Below are 22476 nucleotides of genomic sequence, written 5' to 3' on the forward strand. Positions count from 1 at the left end.
TACTTCTCAACAACATTGTCCCTTACTTGTATGGAGAGTTCCTTGGTCTTCATGGCAGTGTTTGGTTAGTGGTGCCTCTTGCTTAGGCGTTGCAGCCTCTGGGGCCTTTCAGAAAGTTGTGTATATGTAATGACAGGTCATGTGACACTTAGATTGCACACAGGTGGACATCATTTCACTAATTATATGACTTCTGAAGGTAACTGGTTGCACCAGAGCTTTTTATGGGCTTCATAACACAGGGGGTGCATACATACGCACATGCCAATTATCAATGTTTTATTTCTGAAAAATTGTTTTATATATTTTTTTTTTTCTATGTTTACTTCACCAACTTAGACTATTGTGTTCTGGTCCATCACATATAATTCAGATTAAAATAACATTGAACTAAAGGCTGTAATGTAACAAAATAGGTAAAAAGCCAAGGGGGGGGGGGGGGGGTTAATACTTTTGCAAAGCACTGTAGCTATTCTTAGTAAATTAAAAAATAGAGCTATAGGCAAAATGTTTTTGTTTTTCATTTTGGATAGAGTAAGGGAGGGTTAGAAACCCTATTCAATACTTTTTTTTACCATCTGTGTTCTATTGCGGAGCTTTCCCCTGACTTCCTGTCCCATAGCCAAACAGGAAGCGAGAGGAAATCCCTGCAAATTAACTACTTGACTACTGGGCACTTTCACCCCCCGTCCTGCACAGGCCATTTTTCAGCTTTCAGCGCTGTCACACTTTGAATGACAATTGCGCGGTCTTGCTACACTGTACCCAAACAAATTTTTTTATCATTTTCTTCACACAAATAGAGCTTGGTGGTATTTAATCACTGCTGGGTTTTTTATTTTTTACAAAAAAAAGATAAAAAGGCCAAAAATGTTGGAAAATAAATGTTTTTCACTTTTTTTTGTCAGTAAATTTTGTAACTAAGTAATTTTTTACCTTCACTGATGTGCGCTGATGAGGCGGCACTGATAGGCTGAACTGGTGGGTATTGATGAGGTGGCACTTATGGGCACTGATGAGGAGGCACTAATATGCCGCAATTATGGGCACTGATAGGTGGCACTGATGGGCACTGTTAGGCGGCACGGATAGACAGTAATGATGGATGACACTGTTGGGCATTGATTGACTGCAGTAATGGGCATTAATGGGCAGCACTGATTGCCAGCATATTTAGAATGTATGCGGTCTATAAACCAGAGGCTCTGGATGGACAGTTGGATAAATGGCTCTATATTTAGGATGTATCCGGTCTATAAACCAGAGGCTCTGGATGGACAGTTGGATAAATGGTTCTATATTTAGGATGTATCCGGTCTATAAACCAGAGGCTCTGGATGGACAGTTGGATAAATGGTTCTATATTTAGGATGTATCCGGTCTATAAACCAGAGGCTCTGGATGGACAGTTGGATAAATGGTTCTATATTAAGGATGTATCTGGTCTATAAACCAGAGGCTCTGGATGGACAGTTGGATAAATGGTTCTATATTTAGGATGTATCCGGTCTATAAACCAGAGGCTCTGGATGGACAGTTGGATAAATGGCTCTATATTTAGGATGGATCCGGTCTATAAGCCAGAGGCTCTGGATGGACAGTTGGGTAAATGGTTCTATATTTAGGATGTATCCGGTCTATAAACCAGGATAAACAGTTAGATAAATGGTTATGGGCACAATTTATAATACTCTATGTGTATATCAGCCTCTGTTGAAGATAAAAGACATCACAGTGACTATGGAGGAAGAGGACGGACATGACGGGGGGGTTACTGGATGTAAATATAAAGGATCTCATTACCTCCTCTGCTGCCAGTTCCAACAATGTCTCCTCTCTTATTTTCGTCGAGCGCCTCTCTCAACCAGAACTTCCTGTTGGTACCTGACATCACTTCCTGTCTCCACCTAACACTTCCTGTGTGTATGCGTTCCAGCTATTGTAGATAACATCACCACCTTGTGGGGAACATTATAACTGCAGCTTATGTTTTTTTTCATTGTTTGACCTCTGCTTCCTTACACGTCCTCCATTATGTTGCATGCATTATTATATAAACGCATTATTCTTTAGCTAAACAATGACTAAAACATACAATTAAAAAAATATATATACTGTATATATTTGATACAGTTCTAAAATTCAGAAACATGAACGCCAAGCGCATTCATGTAAAATGTATATCTAACACTGAAGAATAATCCATATGCTGACAGCTAAAAAAAATAAAAGTTTGATCACCGTCAGCACAAGACTAATGTATTTAGTATCTGTCATACAGAGCCTTGCAAAAGTATTCACCCCCTTGGCATTTTTCATGTTTTGTTGCCTTTCAACCTGGAATTAACATGGATTGTTTGAGGATTTGCATCATTTAATTTACAGAACACGCCCACAACTTTGAAGATGTTTTTTTTTTATTGTAAAGCAAACAACAAATAGGAAAAATAACAGAAAAAGCCAATGTGCATAACTATTCACCCCCCTAAAGTCAATACTTTGTAGAGCCGCCTTTTGCGGCTATCACAGCTCCAAGTCACTTTGGATAAGTCTCTATGAGTCTTGCCAAATCTCACCACTGGGATTTTTGCCCCATTCCTCCTCCTTGCAAAACTGCTCCAGATCCTTCAAGTTGGATGGTTTGCGTTTGTGAACAGCAATCTTTAAGTCTGACCACAGATTTTCTGTTGACTAGGCCATTCCAACACATTATACATGTTTCCCCTTAAACCACTCAAGTGTTGCTTTAGCAGTGTGTTTGGGGTCATTGTCCTGCTGCAAGGTGAACCTCCATCCTAGCCTCAAGTCACACACAGAGTGCTACAGGTTTTGCTCAAGAATATCCCTGTATTTAGCATCATCCATCTTTACCTCAACTCTAACCAGTTTCCCAGTCCCGACTGCTGAAAAACATCCCCATAGCATGATGCTGCCCCCACCATGTTTCACAGTGGGGGTGGTGTTCTTTAGGTGATGTGATATGTTGGGTTTGCACCAGACATAGCGTTTTCTTTGATGGCCAAAAAGTTAAAATTTAGTCTCATCAGACCAGAGCACCTTCCTCCATACATTTTGGGAGTCTCCCACATGTGTTTTCGCAAACTCAAAACACGGCTTATTGTCATCCTATGTACAGATACTCCAGTCTCTGCTGTGGACCTCTGTAGCTCCTCCAGGGTTACCATAGGTCTCTGTGCTGCCTCTCTGATTAATGCCCTCCTTGCCCCATCCGTGAGTTTTTGTGCACGGCCATCTCTTGGCAGGTTTACTGTTGTGCCATGTTCTTTCCATTTGGTTATGATAGATTTGATGGTGCTCCCAGAGGTCATCAAAGATTTGGAATTTTTTTTATAACCTAACCCTGACTTGTACTTCTCAACAACATTGTCCCTTACTTGTCTGGAGAGTTCCTTGGTCTTCATGGCAGTGTTTGATTAGTGGTGCCTCTTGCTTAGGTGTTGCAGCCTCTGGGGTCTTGCACAAAGGTGTGTCTATGTAATGACAGATCATGTGACACTTAGATTGCACACAGGTGGACATCATTTCACTAATTGTGTGACATCTGAAGGTAATTGGTTGCACCAGAGCCTTTTTATGGGCTTCATAACAAAGGGGGTGAATACATACACACATGCCAATTATCAGTTTTTTATTTCTGAAAAATAGTTTTATATATATATATATATTTTTTTTTTCTATGTTTACTTCACCAACTTAGACTATTGTGTTCTGATCCATCCCATATAATTCAGATTAAAAAAACATTGAACTAAAGGCTGTAATGTAACAAAATAGGTAAATCCAAGGGGGGTGAATACTTCTGCAAGGCACTGTAGCTATTCTTCGTAAATTTAAAAATAGAGCTATAGGCAAAATCTTTTTGTTTTTTATTTTGGATAGAGTAAGGGAGGGTTAGAACCCCTATTCGATACTTTTTTTTACCATCTGTGTTCTATTGCGGAGATTTCCCCTGACTTCCTGTCCCATAGCCAAACAGGAAGTGAGAGGAAATCCCTGCAAATTAAGGGAATTCCTTTGCGATCCCCCCAGGTCACCAGAACTAGTGACCCCATTGAAGTATTTCTCCTCTATTACTTTTCTAAAGGACAGCCCAAAATGTGAGATTTTCTTTTACTTTCAATTTCAATGATAATGGTAAACGGGACAAATAGAGAAGGGGAATCTCCTTAATCGGGGCAGCGACAGCAATACAAATTGTCAAGGGTTCTAATCCCTCTCCACTCCATCCAACAATTAACAACAACTTTATTAGTGCCCCTCAGCACAGCCTCACCAGTGTCCATTGCTACAGTCTCACCTGTGCCAAAGAAGAGTCGAGCTGGCCGATCATGAGAGAGTGGATTGGCCACTGTAACAGCTTTCATTTGAATTGCTGGGATCGCGTCACACAGTCCCGCCTCCTCTTGGCATTGGACTGGTGTCCTATCAAACGCACAGGGTGAGGAGGCGGAACTTTGTGACGTGAGTGTTCCCGGGGGGGGGGGGGGGGGCGAGGCAGGACTGTGACCTGAGCGGCAATGGAGCAAGGAGGCGGAACTGTGTGACGCGAGTTGCGCCGGGGCAAGGAGGTGGGACTGTGTGACGTGATCGGCGCTGGGGCAAGGAGGCGGGACTGTGTGACGTGAGCACCACTGGGGCGAGGAGGCAGGACTGTGTGACGTGAGCGGTACTGGAGCGAGGAGGCGGGACTGACATGAGTGGCGCCGGGGCAAGGAGGCAGGACGGTGTGACGTGAGCAGCACCGGGGCGAGGAGGCGGGACTGAAGTGACGTGAGCTGCACCGGGGTGAGGAGGCAGGACTGAAGTGACGTGAGCAGCATCGGGGCGAGGAGGCAGGACTGAAGTGACGTGAGCTGCACCGGGGTGAGGAGGCAGGACTGCATGATGGGAACGCTGTTACAGCGGGCAATCCCCGCTCTCTGATGATTGGACAGCTCGATTCTTCCTCTCCTGGCTAGGAGAATAGCTCCCGTTCAACCCTACCTGCCAGCGGTGCACGCCCCTCCGAGGCAGCCCACGCTCGCCAGCCATCATTTTCCACTCGTAAAATGCAAGTGGAAAAATTTTAGGGCTGTAATAAGCATGCAATACTTGGTCAGGGCTCCTTTTACATGAATTACAGCATCGATGTGGCGTGGCATGGAGGCGATCAGTCTGTGGCACTGCTGAGGTGTTATGGAAGCCCAGGTTGCTTTGATAGCAGCCTTCAGCTCATCTGCATTTTTGGGCCTGGTGTCTCTCATCTTCCTCTTGACAATACCCCACATGTTCTCAATGGGGTTTAGGTCAGGTGAGTTTGCTGGCCAATCAAGCACAGTAATACCATGATCATTAAACCAGGTATTGGTACTTTTGGCAGTGTGGGCAGGTGCCAAGTCCTGCTGGAAAATTAAATCAGCATCTCCATAAAGCTTTTCAGCAGAGGGAAGCATGAAGTGCTCTAGAATTTCCTAGTAGAGGGTCTGCGCTGACTTTGGACTTGATAAAACACAGTGGACCAACACTAGCAGATGATATGGCTCCCGAAACCATCAACGGCCTGTGGAAACTTCACACTGGACCTCGTGCAACTTGGATTCTGGGCCTCTCCACTCTTCTTCCAGACTCGGGGACCTTGATTTCCAAATAAAAAAATGCAACATTTGCCACAGTCTGTGATGATTTGGGAAGCCATCTCATCTGCTGGTGGTGCTCCACCAGATTCCCGGCCCGCTCCTTAAATACTTCCCACGCAGCCAATGTACATATACGGGCAGGTGGGAGTTCTCTACTTCTGACTGGACGTTCAGGAACGTCCTTCAGAAGGAGGGGGATCGCGCGTGTGCCCACTCATGTCACCTGGCCACGGCGCATCTCGAATCGGCAGGGGGGCTCTGTGATTGGCCCTCCTGATCACATGACGGCGTGTCTAATCACAGCCATCATGTGATCTAAACAAACAGCCGGTTGCTAGGCAATCGGCTCTCCTCTTCTCACACAGAAGTCATCGCTGAGGAGAGGAGAGCAAATGTGGAAAAAGAAAAACATACGAAGCTAAATGAATTTCAACAAAATTTGTTACCATTTCATTCGGATACATCCGAATCTCTGCATAACCAAAATTTTGGACCGAAAAATGTCTAGTAGTGGATGAATGAATGAATGAAAGACTCAGTTAGACTTACCGGTGACGGTATTTCTAAGAGCCTTTCAGGACAACCCCGGAGAGAGTGTAGCTCCACCTTGCAATCAGGAAACACATGCCCACTTTAAAAACACCTCCTCCTCCTCCATGGCTTCAGTTATTGTGGCCTTCCGACGCTGGAAAACAAAGCACAGAAAGCACAACACCATGGTAGAACTTAATACATTTACTAAGCATAACCTAGGGAGGGAAGTAACGGTTGTCCTGAAAGGCTCTTAGAAATACCGTCACCGGTAAGTCTAACTGAGTCTTTCTCAAATCGCCTTTCAGGACAACCCCGGAGAGGATAACCGAGAAACTTACCCTAGGGCGGGACTACTGCCTGCAGTACCTTCCTGCCGAAGGCCTGATCTGCTGCAGACAGTAGATCTAACCGGTAATGCCGGAGAAATGTCGAATAACTGGACCAAGTGGCAGCCTTGCAGATTTGTTCAGGCGTGGCACCGGCCCTTTCAGCCCAGGAAACTGCCGTGGATCTAGTAGAGTGGGCAGCAATACCTGAGGGAGGTATTTCTCCTTTTGCTTTATAGGCTTCTGTTATAGCCAACTTAAGCCACCTACCCAGCGTACTTTTAGAAGCTTTCTCCCCCTTGCGTGATCCAGAAAATATCACAAAGAGGGCGTTTGATTTTCTAAATTCTTTAGTAACTTTCAGAAACTGTAAAAGACATCTTCTCACATCCAATGTGTGAAAAACTTCCTCTCCTGCATTTGCTGGGCTTGCAGAGAATGTAGGTAACACTATTTCCTGTGATCGATGGAAAGTTGAGGATACTTTCGGTAGGAATGCTGGATCCGTCCTCAGTACCACCCTGTCCTGATAAATTCTAAGGAAGGGTTCTGTAATAGCTAGAGCTTGGAGCTCGCTGACTCTCCTGGCCGAGGTGATGGCCACCAAAAAGATTGTTTTTAAAACCACCTTCTGCAAAGAAGCTTCCTGTAAGGGTTCAAACGGTGCTCCCGAGAGACCCTGTAAAACTGTAGACAAATCCCAACTGGGAAAGTCTTTAAGGGCTACTGGTCTATTTCGAGCAAGAGCCCTAAAAAAATCTAGAAATTAAAGTTTCTTTAGATAAAGTCTTTTCAAAGAAAACTGATAAGGCAGCCACCTGAGTCTTCAGGGTACTGGCTGCGAGACCCTTCTCCATTCCTTCATGGAGAAACTCCAAGACTGACACCATGCTCTTGACCTTGAGTTCTCTAGAACTGCACCAGGAGTTGAACTTTTTCCAGACCTTCATGTAAATTGCCTGTGTAACTGCCTTCCTACTGGACAGCAGGGTCTTTACTACTTTATCGGAGAGACCTTTAGCCTTTAACAGGTCCTCCTCAGAAACCAGGCGGTTAGCTGCAGGAGTTCCACTTCTGGATGACTTACTGTCCCCTGGGATAACAGATCTTTTCTGAGTGGTAACCTCCATGGGGGCTTCGAGGCTAGGTTTCGAAGACCCGCGAACCAGGGTCTTTTTGGCCAAAAAGGAGTGACTAGTATTAAGTCTGTCCTTTCTTCCCTGAATTTCCTCAGTACTAGTGGAATTAGAGGAAAGGCATAGCACAGCTGGTAATGCCAGGGGTGAGCGAATGCATCCAACCCTATTGCTGCATCTCCTCGGTGAAGAGAAAAGAATCTGTCCACCTTTGAGTTCTGCTGGCTGGCAAAAAGGTCTACCTGAGGAACCCCCCAGGCCTCGGAGATCATCAGGAACACTTCCTGATTCAGACTCCATTCTGCCTCTAGCAATTTGCGCCTGCTTAGGAGGTCCGCAAACAAATTCTGAGAGCCCTTCAGATGCACTGCCGATAGTGAGGCTGTGTTCTGTTCTGCCCAGGCTAACAACAGATTGGCCAGCTCCATCAAGCTCCTGCTTCTGGTTCCCCCTTGCTTCATAATGTAGGTAACCGCTGTTGTGTTGTCTGACAACACCTGAACATGGTGGCCTCTCAAACTCTGCTGAAATGCCACTAAACCCAGAAAGATCGCCTTCAACTCCCTCCAGTTGGATGATCTTTGAGCTTCCTGTTTGGACCAGACCCCCTGAGATGTCTGACCATCCAGATGGGCTCCCCAGCCCCAGGCACTTGCGTCTGTAGTAAGGCGCTTGTCCACAGGAAAGGTCCACACCAGGCCCCTTGAGAGGTTTGCCTGGTCTCTCCACCACCAAAGAGCCCTTTTCGTCTTTGACGAAATTTTTAGCTGTTTTTCCAAAGGATCCTGATGGGACCAGCTTGACAGAACCTCCCTCTGAAGGGATCTGGAATGGAACCTGGCCCACTGAACAGCCGGGATTGCTGCCGTAAGCAGGCCCAGAACTGCCATAGCCATCCTGACTGAGACTGTCTGGTTGCTCTGTATCCGCTGTACAGCTAGCTGTAACTTTTCCTGTTTTTCCAACGGCAGGAAAACTTTCTGGAGAATCGAATTTAATGTATACCCCAGAAATTTCATTTCCTGTGAGGGGGTCAGGATTGACTTCTCTAGGTTTAGAAGCCATCCCAGGCCCTCGAGGTGAGACTGGGCCCTCTGGAGATTGACTAGGACCTGCTCCCTGGAGTCTGCAAAAAACAAAAGGTCGTCCAGATAAGGAACGACTGGAATCCCCTTCAATTTCAGGGGTTCCAAAGCCTCTGCCATAATCTTCGTAAAGACCCTGGGAGAGGACGAGAGTCCGAACGGCAGAGCCCTGAATTGGAGGTGCCATACCGAACTCCCTACCTTCAATGCCAGGCGCAGGAACTGCTGCGATGCCTGATGAATTGGTATATGAAGGTAGGCATCCCTTAGGTCCAGGGATGCCATGAAGCATTCTGGGGTCAACAGCTTTGTGATGGAGAAAATTGTATCCATCCTGAAATGTTTGTACCGAATGAACCTGTTCAGGAATTTCAGATTCAGGATTAGACGGTACTTCCCTGAGGGTTTTTTCACCAGAAAAATATGTGAATAAAAACCCCCGCCCTGCTGGCTTACTGGGACTTGAATCAGAACCTCTTGCTGTATCAGCTCCTGTAACAACAGCTTCATTGCAGAGGCCTTCTCCTGATCCCTTGGCAATGTTGTCACATAAAACCTGCTCGGGGGTAGTTCTGAAAACTCCAACCTGTACCCCTGATCGACAACGCTCTTCACGAACAGATTTGGAGACAGCCTGTCCCATTGTTCGCGAAAAGCTGACAGTCTCCCCCCCACTGGGGAGATATTGTCACTTGTTCTTAGGGGACTGCTCTGGGGGAGATCTAAAGAGGACTCCACCCCTGCCTTTGCCCTTCTGTGAACCCCATCTGCTCTTGTGCTCCTGGTCTTTTTTATTGGACTGCTGAAAAGCACGAAAATTCTTTTTAGCCATCTGCTTTTTCTTAACTGGAAAAGCCTTCTTTTTATCGGCTGTTCTATCCAGCACAGACTCTAAATCAGGACCAAAGAGCAAGTCACCCGAGAAGGGAAGACCACACAGCTTGACCTTAGAGGCAGTGTCCCCAGACCATGTTTTCAGCCAAACTGCTCTCCTGGCTGAATTTACAAGAGCCGAAGACCTAGCGGCCAGTTTAACTGATTCTGCTGATGCATCCGCCATGTATTTGACTGCATTCAGGATCAGTGGAAAGGACTCTAAGAGATCCTTGTGGGGTGTCCCCGCCTCAGTATGGCTCTTCAGCTTCTCTACCCAACATTCCAGATTCCTGGCCACCACCGTAGCTGCCATTGCTGGTTTTAGACTGACTGACGCAGCATCCCAAGCTTTTTTAAGGATGGAGTCAGCTTTTTTGTCCATTGGGTCTTTAAGGATCCCCATATCTTGAAAGGCTAGATCCGTTCGTCTGGATACCTGCGAGAAAGCTGCATCGACACTGGGTTTCTTGTTCCAAACCTCTGAGTCCTTATCTTCAAAGGGAAACCTTCTTTTGAGAGCTTTAGAGAAGAAAGGGGCTTTTTCTGGGTCCTTCCACTCCTTTCTCACTGAGTCTGAGAGGACCCTGTGGACAGGAAAAACTCGCCGTTTTGTTTCGTCCAACCCCTGGTACATTTTGTCATGAACTGACAGTTGTACTCTTTCTTCCTGAATTTCTAGAGTAGTGTAGATTGCTTTTAAAATATCATCTACTTCCTCTAGTGATAGCTTGAATTTGGAGCCCCTGCTATCTTCTTCCTCTTCCTCCTCCTCAGAATCCCTGAAGGAGATGAGAGTACTACCCCCTTCGTCTCCAGACTCTTCAGTTTCCACCTGTCTGGATGACGACGCCCTGGGGCTGGGCGGTAAGTTCTGAGGCTCGGTCTGTGCGGGAGGGTTTTGTATCAGGATGGACTTGACTGAACTCAAAGAGTTTGTCAGCTCTTTAACCGAAGAAAACAAATCCTTATATTGTTGAGATGTTTCCTCTTCCACCAATTCTCTGATACAATTTCTGCACATTGCCTTCTGCCATGAATCTCTGAGGGGGGTTTTGCAGGAAGGACATTTTCTCTGACCTGGTCTAGCTTTTCCTAGTGATTTTTCCTGAAACGACATACAGGTTTAATTCACTAAAAGCTCTCAACAACCAGTTGCTTAACACCAAGCCAGTGCAGAGACCCACCACCAAACAGACCTACTAGTGAGACCCCAGAACTAGGCTGCAAAAGGTCAGAGCGAAGTCCACCTCTGACCTGCAGCGACAGGCCCCCCAAGAGGGGGGAACAAACAAAGACATACCCACAGTAAAGCAGAGGGTGCCAGTGCACCTTACGTACCTGGGCTGGACCGGTGCTGGAGGCGCCTGTCTCCGCCATAGCTGGCTTGCACTCTTCCATCGTTTGAGTGAGGCAGCCATTTTACAAACAGCTCTCATTTTAAATTTTCCCGGCCGCCGCGTCATCAAGGCCGGCCGGAAGCGGAAGCACACGGTCACCTGACCCGCCCCATGACCCCTGCGTTCCAGGCGCTGAACCACGGCGCCACGCCCCCTCAGAGCGCCCGCGCGTCACCGTGAACGACGCCGTCGCCGCCCGGGACCCGGCGCCGAAAACGGAGCCATGCCGCTGACCTGCAGCGGCCTCCGCCAGCAACAGAGCCCTCCCTGCGCTAACAAGCGGACACCGGGCACCCGACGCCGGCACTCCGAGGGTCCTTACTCCCGTGAGATGGCGGGACCAGGAGCTCCAGGAGTCCTCTCCCCGTGGAGATGCTGCTGGGGGTCAAAGAGAAACAACCTGCAACAAAAGGTAAGCCTTACTCCCCTGCAGAGAGTGTAGCTCTCCCTGGTTCAGGCACATGCTTCCTCCAAGGAGGAAACACAATAACTGAAGCCATGGAGGAGGAGGAGGTGTTTTTAAAGTGGGCATGTGTTTCCTGATTGCAAGGTGGAGCTACACTCTCTCCGGGGTTGTCCTGAAAGGCGATTTGAGAAATACTTGTATAGCGCACAATGCGAACTGAATCGCCTCTAGGCGCTGTATGGAGGACATTTCAAGAATAAGGATATAATTCAGCGTCACTTTAAGACAAACCAGCATGGCTGGTTTCCACCATCTCATCCATAGACTCTACAAGGAGAGAGACAGCCCACTCATCTTCACTCAGCTTTATTATACAATCGTTCTGGAAATCGAACAACTCAACATTTAAATTGTTACCATACATTAGTCAATAGCATCAGCAGATGTGTGTTGTCTGATGTCTAACTAGATTACTTTTACGTTGGTAACATTTCCCACACTCCGAACATGAAAAAGGACTTCCATCGGTGTGCTTTTTCTGGTGCCTCAGAAGGTTCAACTTCCGGGTGAAACACTGTCCGCACTCTGAGCATTCAAATGGAATTTCTCCCGTATGACTTTTCTGGTGTCTAAGAAGGTTTGTTTTCCAACTGAAACTTTCTCCGCACTCCAAGCATGCAAAAGAACGCTCGCCTGTGTGAATCCTCTGGTGTTTAAGAAGGTTTCCTTTCACATTGAAACACTTTCCGCACTCTGGGCAGGAAAAAGGACTTTCACCGGTGTGAATGATCCGGTGTCTAAGAAGTTCTGTGTTCCGAGAAAAACCTTTCCCGCACTCTGAACATGAAAAAGGACGCTCACCCGTGTGAACTCTATGATGGATGAGAAGCTTTGCTTTGACAGCGAAACCTTTCCCGCACTCGGAACAAGAATAAGGACGCTCACCCGTGTGAACTCTCTGGTGCTCATGAAGTTGGGTTTTGAAATTGAAACATTTGTCGCACTCGGAACACGGAAAAGGACACTCGCCCGTGTGAATTCTATGATGGCTAAGTAGTTTTGCTTTGGCAGTGAAACCTTTCCCGCACTCGGAACAAGAATAAGGACGCTCACCTGTGTGAACTCTCTGGTGCTCAAGAAGTTGGGTTTTGAAATTGAAACATTTGCCGCACTCGGAACACGAAATAGGACGCTCACCCGTGTGAATTCTATGATGGATAAGAAGTTTTGCTTTGACAGCAAAACATTTCCCACACTCGGAACATGAATACGGCTGCTCACCTGTATGAATTCTTTGGTGCAGAACAAGGCTTGGTTTTCCAGAGAGACATTTCCCACACGCTGAAGATGAATAGGAACTCTCACATTTGTCAAGTCTCTCATGTTTAAAAAATGCTGGTTTCTGAATGGAACATTTCCCGCACTCTGAACATGAATAAGAACGCTGGCCTGTGTGAACGTCCTGGTGTTTAAGAAGATTTTTCTGTAGAACAAAACATTTTCCACACTCTGTACATGAAAACGGTTTCTCATCGGCGTGACTTTGCTGGTGTGTAAGAGGTTCACTTTTCTCGGTTAAAGTCGTCCCGCACTCTGAATATGAAGAGGCCACCTTGGTGTGACCTCTAAGATGGAATAGAAGTTCCGATTTCAATTTGAAAGATTTTCCACACCCCAAACATGGCAAAGAACTCTTAACTGTGTTTACTACTTCATTTCTGAAAGACCATCGATTGGGATTAGAGGAGTCTGTTGCTTTATTTGCACTGTGAGATTGAAGAAGATGGATGTCTGGAGGCCAATGAGGTGATCTATCTGAAGATTCCTGGGGATTCGAGGGATCCATGGATTCCTCCAAACTGTAAGGTGTGCGATGTATATATTGAGTAACAGGATTTACTCCTGGAGAATATTGTGAAAAACCATTATCTTCCACATAATTGTCTGCAGACATACAAGGATGTTCCTCGGAGGTATTCTGGAGATCGTGTCCTCCTGTTGAAAAGGGAATTGTGGAATAAAATTAATGCAACTTTTAGGCAGGAGGCAAATACAGTATGCTTATCTTTCAGTCTACAAAGCTCTGCCATGTGAGTAAGCGTGATGGTGTACGGCTTTTGTTATATTGAGGAATGGAGATGGACCTTTCATATGGTGTACAGTATCTCCTCCTCATTTGTTGGGAACATGATGTTATATTGAGGAATGGAGATGGACCTTTCATATGGTGTACAGTATCTCCTCCTCATTTGTTGGGAACATGATGTTATATTGAGGAATGGAGATGGACCTTTCATATGGTGTACAGTATCTCCTCCTCATTTGTTGGGAACATGACGTTATATTGAGGAATGGAGATGGACCTTTCATATGGTGTACAGTATCTCCTCCTCATTTGTTGGGAACATGATGTTATATTGAGGAATGGAGATGGACCTTTCATATGGTGTACAGTATCTCCTCCTCATTTGTTGGGAACATGACGTTATATTGAGGAATGGAGAGGGACCTTTCATATGGTGGATCTGGTCAGGGGTGGATCTGGGGTGGCGCTCGCAACGGGGCAATTGCTCCCCCTGAGAAAATAATGAGCAGGTGACTGAGCCGACTGGCGGGTGAGCGAGCGGACGGGCAATCATGCCGGCGAGCGGTTGGGCTGGTGTGTGACTTTGTTGTCAGGAAGGCGCTACCCATCTGAATATGTGACATTGCATCGTGGCCATCTTGGTACTCCCGCACTCGTCCACAGTAAGCCTAGTGTTATAAGTCGACAAGCGGACATCTTTATACACCCACCGAAGTCTTGCTTTTCACAGGTATTTTTAAAAGTAGACTCAACTTATATTTCACTAAATAAGCTGAGTTTACTGTTAAAAATAACAGTGAAAAGCAAGACTCCGGTGGGTGTATAAAGACGTCCGCTTGCCGACTTCTAACTCTAGGCTTACTGCAGACAAGTGGGGGTGTACCAAGATGGTTCTAACGCAACATCACTTTGTGACAATCCGCATCTTGTGGCAGGTGACATTGGCATGTAACATTCCACATGTGATGGCAGGGGGATGTGGCAAATGACAATCTGCATACAGTGGCAAGTGACACGCTGCATCTGGTAGCAGGCAACGGTAGCAAGCGACACGCATATGGCTCCCACTGATTCTGCATTATGGTGAGTTGAACCATTTAATTTTCTATAACAATGTGATAATAGAAATAATGTGCTTCAATCATCCTGACACCATATCAACCATGGCACTGTGATGATTGAAGCGCCAAACACCAGCCATTGCCCCGACAAGTTGCTTGCAAAATTTTCTGGCAGTGCCCCTCCCGAGACTAGGCTCTGGATCCGTCCCCTGTATGGTGTACAGCATCTCCACCTCATTTGTTGGGAACATGACGTTATATTGAGGAATGGAGATGGACCTTTCATATGATGTACAGTATCTCCTCCTCATTTGTTGGGAACATGACATTATATTGAGGAATGGAGATGGACCTTTCATATCGTGTACAGTGTATATTTGCTGCAAGTGACCCCTACCTCCTTAAATTTAATAATGAAAAGACAACACCTTTAGCTTCATCTTCAAATCTGAAGAGATTTTCCAAAATTACTCGCCAGCCATTAATAATTCAGTCTCAATCTTACTGCATGGTGGCAAGGTCTGCTGATTCTCTCTGGGGATTTCTCTTTGGTGAAGCGTCATGTCTTAATAATAATGGAAGTAACATTAAACTATAAATATGGTCTGCATTTCAAGATTATCTAGGTGGAGCCTCCGTACTGCTCTCTCCTTTACAATAAAGTCTCCTCTTACCCGGTGATGTGAGGGGCGGCTGATTCTCCATCATGACGTCCTTGTAGAGATCCTTGTGTCCTTCTAAATACTCCCACTCCTCCATGGAGAAATAGACAGTGACATCCTGACACCTTATAGGAACCTGACACACACAATGATACAGTCACCATCCAGACACATCCCTTGTCTGTTACTGGATAATGTCCCAGAATTCACACCACCGCTCACCTCTCCTGTCAGCAGCTCCATCATCTTGGTGGTAAATTCTAGGATGTTACATTTGTTAATTTTCCCAAGATTGAGGACGGGACGGGGAGGAACTGTGATGGGGCTCTGTCTTTCTTTTAGTCTTTTGTGCAAGCGGCGACTTCTCCTTGTTACATTATTTTCAATAGATGATGTCATAACTATGGCACAGTCCTGTAATATAAAACAATAAATATAATAATCGGAATACTTCTGACCTCACCTTGTGTTCTATTAACTTTTCCTGTGACCCTCCCAAAGTCCACCTCACCTCTCCAATCAAAAGGTTGATGATCTTCATGGTGTGCTTCAGTATCATCTCATTCAAGCACAAAGTATTTTTTCCTGGATTTCTAGAAGTGAACATCTGATTCTCCATCATGACGTCCTTGTAGAGATCCTTGTGTCCTTCTAAATACTCCCACTCCTCCATGGAGAAATAGACAGTGACATCCTGACACCTTATAGGAACCTGACACACACAATGATACAGTCACCATCCAGACACATCCCTTGTCTGTTACTGGATAATGTCCCAGAATTCCCGGCACCGCTCACCTCTCCTGTCAGCAGATCAGTGATCTTCTTGGTGACTTCTAGAATCTTCTCATCGCTGTTTCTCTCAGAAGACAGGACAGTGATGTGTCTAGGGCTCCCTATCTGATGGCCGCCAGATGTCACATTCTCACCAGATGTCTTCTTCACTACTGTGTAACCCTATCAAGAGACATCATGAGAAACGTGAGTGATCACTAAATTCAGGTTGCCCTATCCCCAGAATCTCCTCCATATCAGGCCACATCATCTTATTTGTCATCTACAGTCAGATCTTTGTTTCATAAATAGAAAAATGGCTGTGTAATGATCCCAGAATCCTCCTCACCTCTCCGGTCAGGTCTGTGTTTTATTAATAGAGATAAGAGTGATGTCATGTGACCTCCCAGAATCCTCCTCACCTCTCCGGTCAGCAGGGCCGGATTAAGAGCATCATGTGCTTGGTGCTGAGGATTTTGGTGGGCCTTTTACTGGGCACCCTTCTGCTTTCCAAGAGCCTGTGCTGGCATGCGCCCAAACTCAAAAGTAGCGCAGATGCACAGGCATAACACCAGGGAAGCCTGGCATTTGATTTGCCATGTGTCAGAAACCATGAAAAATAGTAAATAGAAAAAAGCGTAGTCAAGCATAGCCAGAGTCCAGTAGCCAGATCGGGTAGTCAGCCAGTCCAAAGTTAATTAACCAGATCGGGTAATCAGCCAGTCCAGAAATCAGGGATCCAAGGAGAGCAACTACAAGCAGGAAAAGAAGGCAGGAGGGATGTCAGCAAGCCAGTCTTGAAACAAACAGCAGGAGATGGTTCCTTGTGATGTGACCAACACGAAGGCAAAGGAAAAAGTGACCTGGAAGGTTTTAAATAGGCAGGTCAGACGAGCATCATCAGGAACAGCTGGTAACTGTGGAAAGAGAAGAGAGCTGGCAATTAGCCGACAGCTGAGCAGCCAGCCCAGAGGAGGAAGGGCTAGGCCAGCCCTGACACCAAGTTTCTGTAAGGGCTGTGCATTGGCGTGCACGCTGGGCTAAAAGAGTGCAGCTGCGCAGGCCTAACACTATGGAAGCCCCAGACATCTGTAAGAGCCCTGCATTGGCGTGCCCCAGGCTTCTGTTAGGACTGCTCATGCAGTGCCCATTATCAATCCCACCACCCTGCCCAGGCGGTGCATGTGGAATGCAGGGCCCGTCAGGGGAGATCTCTTCCCGTTGACCCATTGCTTTCCATGTCCTTTTTGGGTGGCTGGGCCTATATTAAGGTAGGGGCCTGGAGCTGCAGCTCCAATAGCCCCTACATTAATCCAGCCCTGCCGGTCAGGTCCGTGTTTTATTAATAGAGATAAGAGTGATGTCATGTGACCTCCCAGAATCCTCCTCACCTCTCCGGTTAGCAGGTAGATGATCTCCAAGGTGAGGTTCAATATCCTCTCGGTCATGTGATTTTGGTCCTTGTCCATTCCTATTGATGTGATCTATACAGGACTCTCCTCTCTGTAGATTAATAATAAACTGATAAATTATCTGATCTGTACTGGGATAAACTTAGGTTTCAGAAGAGTTCAGTTTTTTATTTTTTTATTTCTGTGTCCCCATGTCCGGAGATTTCACTTCCTGTCCAGGTGACGAGTGTGTGACAGAACAGGAAGTGAGGGGGAAGTCTCCACAGTGGGGACACAGTCAGCAATACAACTCCAACATGGATTCTGTTCTAAAAAGACATCAGAGTCCACCTACTGAATGCGGACAATGAGGTCACAGCCCAGAGGCGTGGACCGACTCCATCTCACTTCCCAGGAAGTTCAGTTCATCATCATCACCCCTCATTCCCCTTTCCTGCCCAGCCTGGCTACATGCTCAGATTAGTTGTCTGTTTTTTTGCATATAGATCCCCCATTAAAATCCATGCCAAAACGCGAGGGGTATTTCTGGGGGTACTCATACATTTTTTTTACCCCCATTTTTGCTATAGGACGTTCTACAGCTAAAAAAGGTGACATCTACAGTAAACAGATCCCTCCAAAAAGGTCCCCCATAATACATAGCAGACCTTTAGAGGGGTCTGTGTGCTGGGTTTCCCCCCCCCCCCCCCCCCACCCATGCCAATTCTGACATTTCTCTCCTACAAAATCTGTATTTTTTTTTTATCGCTAGAAAACTACTCAGAACTCCCAAACATTAAAAATGGTTTTTTTTTAAGCAGAGACCCTAGAGAATAAAATGGTCATCGCTACAGTTTCGAATATCACATGGTATTTGTACAGCGATTTTTCCAATGCAATTTTTTGGGAAAAAGTACACTTTAATGAATTGTAATGCAAAAAAAAAAAAACAAAAAAAAAAAAAAACACAGAATATTTTAGTAAATAGATACCCGATATGTCACACTTTAAAAGTGCGCACACTCGTGGAATGGAACAAAACTACGGTACTTAAAAATCTCCATAGGCGACACTTAAAAATGTTTTTAGTTACGGAGGAAGTTTAGCACTAGAATTATTGCTCTCGCTCTAACATACGCGATGATACTTCACATGTGCATTGCAAAAACTGTCTACATAGGTAGGTACGACCTACGCACGAGTTTGCTTCTTCAAGGGGAAGGGAGTAAATTCCATTTTTATTTATCTTACTTTATTTATTTTTTTACACTGCCCTGTTCATTTATTTTTTGATCACTTTTATTCCTATTACAAGAAATGTGAAACATCCCTTGTAATAGGAATATGGCATGACAGGTCCTCTTTAAGCAGACATCTGGGGTCTATAATATCTCCTCTACCCTAGAAAGCAGGAGAGAAAAAAAAAAAATTATATATATATATAATTTTTTTTATTTTTTATTAATAATAATAATAATAATAATAATAATAATAGATCTCTGTCTAGGAAAAAAAAAATGGCAGTTTTTATATCTGCCATGATGTCTCTTCCGGCCTCCCAGGGTCACAGAGATGGGTGGGGACCATCCGGCTCTGTGGTAACTCAGCGGCGGCGCTGGAGCGGATCTCCGGCCTCCTGATTAAAACGGGAGAGCTGTTGAAGGTTGGTGGGGGAGGGTGTTGGAGAACATCCCCTCCTGCTGCCTGTAAAAGCAATCCAGTGGCTAATCAGCTGCTAGGATGGCTTTTATATTGTAGGTAATGCCTGTAGCGTCAACAGCTTGACAGTTCATTTATTTAACTGGCTAGACTAATTAATTTGTTATTCTGGCAAATTCAAAGGCAAGCTCCAGCGCTAAACGCGTCTAGCGTTAACGTGCGTTTACATGCATTTTTTTTATGCCAAATACTCCTGGAAGCACGAGGCCTAAGAATGAAATTTCCAAACATAGAGCAAGTTTCGAGAAACTGTCCCCAATCCGAGCCCAGGCAGATTGGCATGAATATCGTTAGTCGGGACCAGAAGAGAGGACTACCAAATCCTCCCTTTCTGCTGTTGTCCATCACATAGATGGGAGGAGTTCTGTAGTTCATTAGAACAATATAACTGAAGAGTGCAGGCAGAGATCACAGGAAGTGATCGGCTCGCAGGAATTTCCGGCAGGACATTTATACATTACTGAACCGATATAACAAAAACGCTATAAATGGTATATCCAACGGACCAGAAGGGAGCAGATGACAGAAGTTTGTTGTGAAGGTTTACGTACCCCTTTACCAGCTGTACATTTACTGAATGTTATGGTTAAAGCGGTTCTTCACCCTAAAGGGGAAGTTCCGCTAATCTGATCCCTCGCCCCCTCCAGTGCCACAATCGGCACCTTTCAGGGGGGAGGGGGGTGCAGTTACCTGGATAATCCAGGTATCTGCACCCACTTCCGGCCAGACAGCCGCAGACCCCCGGAGATGCCCCGACCAAGCCCCCCCGTTGTGTTCTGGGAAACACACAGTTCCCAGAGACACAGCGGGGGACCATAAGAGACACGCAGCGCGACTCGCTCATGCGCAGTAGGGAACCGGGCAGTGAAGCTGTAATGCTTCACGTCCCGATTCCCTGACAGAGGATGGCGGCGGGGGCAGCAGCGAGACGAGCGATCGCTCGTCATCTGCTGCCGACATCGCTGGACCCTGGGACAGGTAAGTGTGATTTTATTAAAAGTCAGCAGCTGCAATATTAGTAGCTGCTGGCTTTTAATATTTTTATTTTAGGTGCAGAACCGCTTTAACTAGGTCACCAGATTGGACCATGTACTATGGGAGAAGGATGGGAGGATCTATACCAGTGCTCTCTGCTCTGGATGTGGCCCTTCGCTTGCCTTTATCTGGCCCTTGGGGCACCATTCCACCCACTGACACCAACAATGGCGTACCATTCCACCAACAATGACACCAACGATGGGGCACCATTCCACCAACCGACATCAACAATGGGGTCACCACTCCCCCCCCTCACACCAACGATGGGGTCACCACTCCCCCCCACTCACACCAACGATGGGGCCACCACTCCCCCCCACTCACACCAACGATGGGGCCACCACTCCCTCCCACTCACACCAACGATGGGGCCACCACTCCCCCCCCCCCCCACTCACACCAACAATGGGGCCACCACTCCCCCCCCCACTCACACCAATGATGGGGCACCAGGCGTAGGGTTGCCACCTTTTCTTGGAGCCAAACCTGAACACTTCAGCAGGGCTTGGCAATTTTTTTTTGTAGCATACACTATGAGATTGTAAAATACTTGGGACACCTCTGTGTGGCCTAGGGGAGTAATAATGACTAGAGACCCCGGCGGTCCATGATATGGAGGCTGAGGAGCAGAGAGGCGCACAGCCGCAACCGGCCACATAGTTAACACAGAGCTACGTGGCAGAGGACGGGACAAACCGGGACACAGAGAGGCGCTGGATATATGTTGTGCCTGGGTTTCCGGAGACAGAAACCTGGGCAAAAGTTGCCAAACCCATACTGTCCAGGTCAATCCCATACGGGTAGCAACCCTGGGGGGGGGAGGGACAGAGGAGGGGCTGGACATGCCGTAGATCGCTGCAGAATCTGCGGCAATCTATCACCGAAGTATGAGCAAATATATATATTAGACAGCAAGTGCATTCGCACAGCCCACGTGCAGAGCCCGACTGGAAGTTGGCGCTGCGCTAAGGATGAGCTCCGGCGTGTTCACACACCCCACGTGCAGAGCCCGCCAGGAAGTCGGCATTGCGCTAATCACAGGCAGTGAGACATTGTCCTGATGTGTGGCTGCAGAGATTGGGAAATGTCTCACTGCCTGTGATTAGCGCAGTGCTGACTTCCTGGCGGACTTTGCACGTGGGGTGTGCGAACACGCCGGAGCTCATCCTTAGCGCAGCGCCGACTTCCCGGCGGGCTCTGCATGTGGGGTGTGCAAACACGCCGGAGCTCATCCTTAGCGCAGCGCAATGACGATTTCCTGCAGGCCCTGCACGGGAGCTGAGAAAACACGCCGGAGCTCATCAATTTTAGACCGGTATCTGCTACCCTGCGAAAAGGTGCCACCAAATGTGACAGCGAAGGAGGCGGGGGGGGGGGGTTTGGGGGGTGGGAGTAACTGGAAAAACAGAACTTCCATTTTTGGGTGGAGCTCCGCTTTAAAGAAAAGGTGGCAACCCTAAATGTCACATTTTCTTGTGCTCTCAACCGAACAAATGTCTGGTGTCATAACTGATCACATGTGGAGCACCATGGCAGTAGAAGATCAAACAGAGGCCAAGTTGGCGGCTTCCTTGGCTGAAAACGATAGGAGGGTTTACAACCGGTTATCGGACACGTCTCCAGTCCAACTTCGGCTTTATATTTAGATCATATCTGTGCCAAGAGTATACCCATCCAAATATATGTGGGTATCAGCACCTACTAGAGAAAAACAACATCATAATGACTATGGAGGAAGAGGACGGACATGACAGGGGGGGTGGGGGGGGGGGTTACTGGGTGTAAATATAAAATAATATCTTATTACCTCCTCTATTGCCAGTTCCTACAATATCTCCTCTCTACTTCCTCCTAACTCAACTATCACCCGGAACTTCCCTTTTATACCCGCTCTTGCTTCCTGTCTGCTCCTGACATCACTTCCTTCCTTTATCTTCCAAGATCACCACCTTGTGGAGAACATAAAAACTGCAGCCTATGCTGTATTTTGGTACTTTGCTGCCTTGTAGTGCATTTGTTTATTTAATACGGGTGCTTCTATAGCGCCATCAGTTTACGCAGCACTTCACACACACACACACACACATATATATATATATATATATATATATATATATATATATATATATATGTATGTATGTATGTGTATGTATATATATATATATATATACATATACTGTATACATATACACAAACACACACTTAAAGACCCTCAATATCCCCGTACGCCACTGGACTTTCAGTGCTTATACCGGGGTGATGCCCGTGATCATCCCGGTACCAATCTTAGAGCCCGCAGTCGGCTCTCTTGTAATAGCACCTAACAAGCTGCTTGATTGCTATTACAAG

At 46.4% G+C, this 22476-nt stretch overlaps 3 protein-coding genes across 3 annotated transcripts in view; all 3 read right to left on the reverse strand.

The window, feature by feature from the left end:
* The window catches only part of LOC143955216 (uncharacterized), a 155717-nt gene extending 153428 nt beyond the window's left edge, over positions 1-2289 (reverse strand). Inside the window, exon 1 of the mRNA XM_077465300.1 lies at positions 1804-2289. The gene's annotated coding sequence lies outside the window, so the exon portion shown is untranslated. The remainder of the gene's footprint in view (positions 1-1803) is intronic.
* A 9457-nt stretch (positions 2290-11746) lies between these two features.
* The window catches only part of LOC143956387 (uncharacterized), a 49240-nt gene continuing 38510 nt past the window's right edge, over positions 11747-22476 (reverse strand). The window contains 2 exon segments of the mRNA XM_077466605.1: positions 11747-12722; positions 12807-12937. Coding sequence (XP_077322731.1) covers positions 11833-12722; positions 12807-12937 — 1021 coding nt within the window. The 3' untranslated portion in view covers positions 11747-11832.
* Positions 15886-22002, reverse strand: LOC143956379 (oocyte zinc finger protein XlCOF29-like). Its single transcript, XM_077466599.1, has 3 exons — positions 21935-22002; positions 17371-17482; positions 15886-16162 (listed from the first exon to the last, which is right to left on the reverse strand). The coding sequence occupies exons 2-3, from the start codon at positions 17446-17448 to the stop codon at positions 15908-15910; spliced, it is 333 nt and encodes a 110-aa protein (XP_077322725.1). The 5' UTR covers positions 17449-17482; positions 21935-22002; the 3' UTR covers positions 15886-15907.

Source organism: Lithobates pipiens, unplaced genomic scaffold (assembly GCF_037356315.1).
Source record: "Lithobates pipiens isolate NorthernLeopardFrog02 unplaced genomic scaffold, aLitPip1_a1.2 Scaffold_35, whole genome shotgun sequence".
NCBI lineage: Eukaryota > Metazoa > Chordata > Amphibia > Anura > Ranidae > Lithobates > Lithobates pipiens.

What these genes read in the sequence shown, in the direction of transcription:
- LOC143956379 (XM_077466599.1), bottom strand. Translation starts at nt 17,448, where the DNA reads ATGGACAAGGACCAAAATCACATGACCGAGAGGATATTGAACCTCACC. An exon ending in TCTACCTGCTAACCGGAGAG is followed by an intron (nt 16,163 to 17,370) that starts GTGAGGAGGATT and finishes GTCTCTTGATAG; the next exon opens with GGTTACACAGTAGTGAAGAA.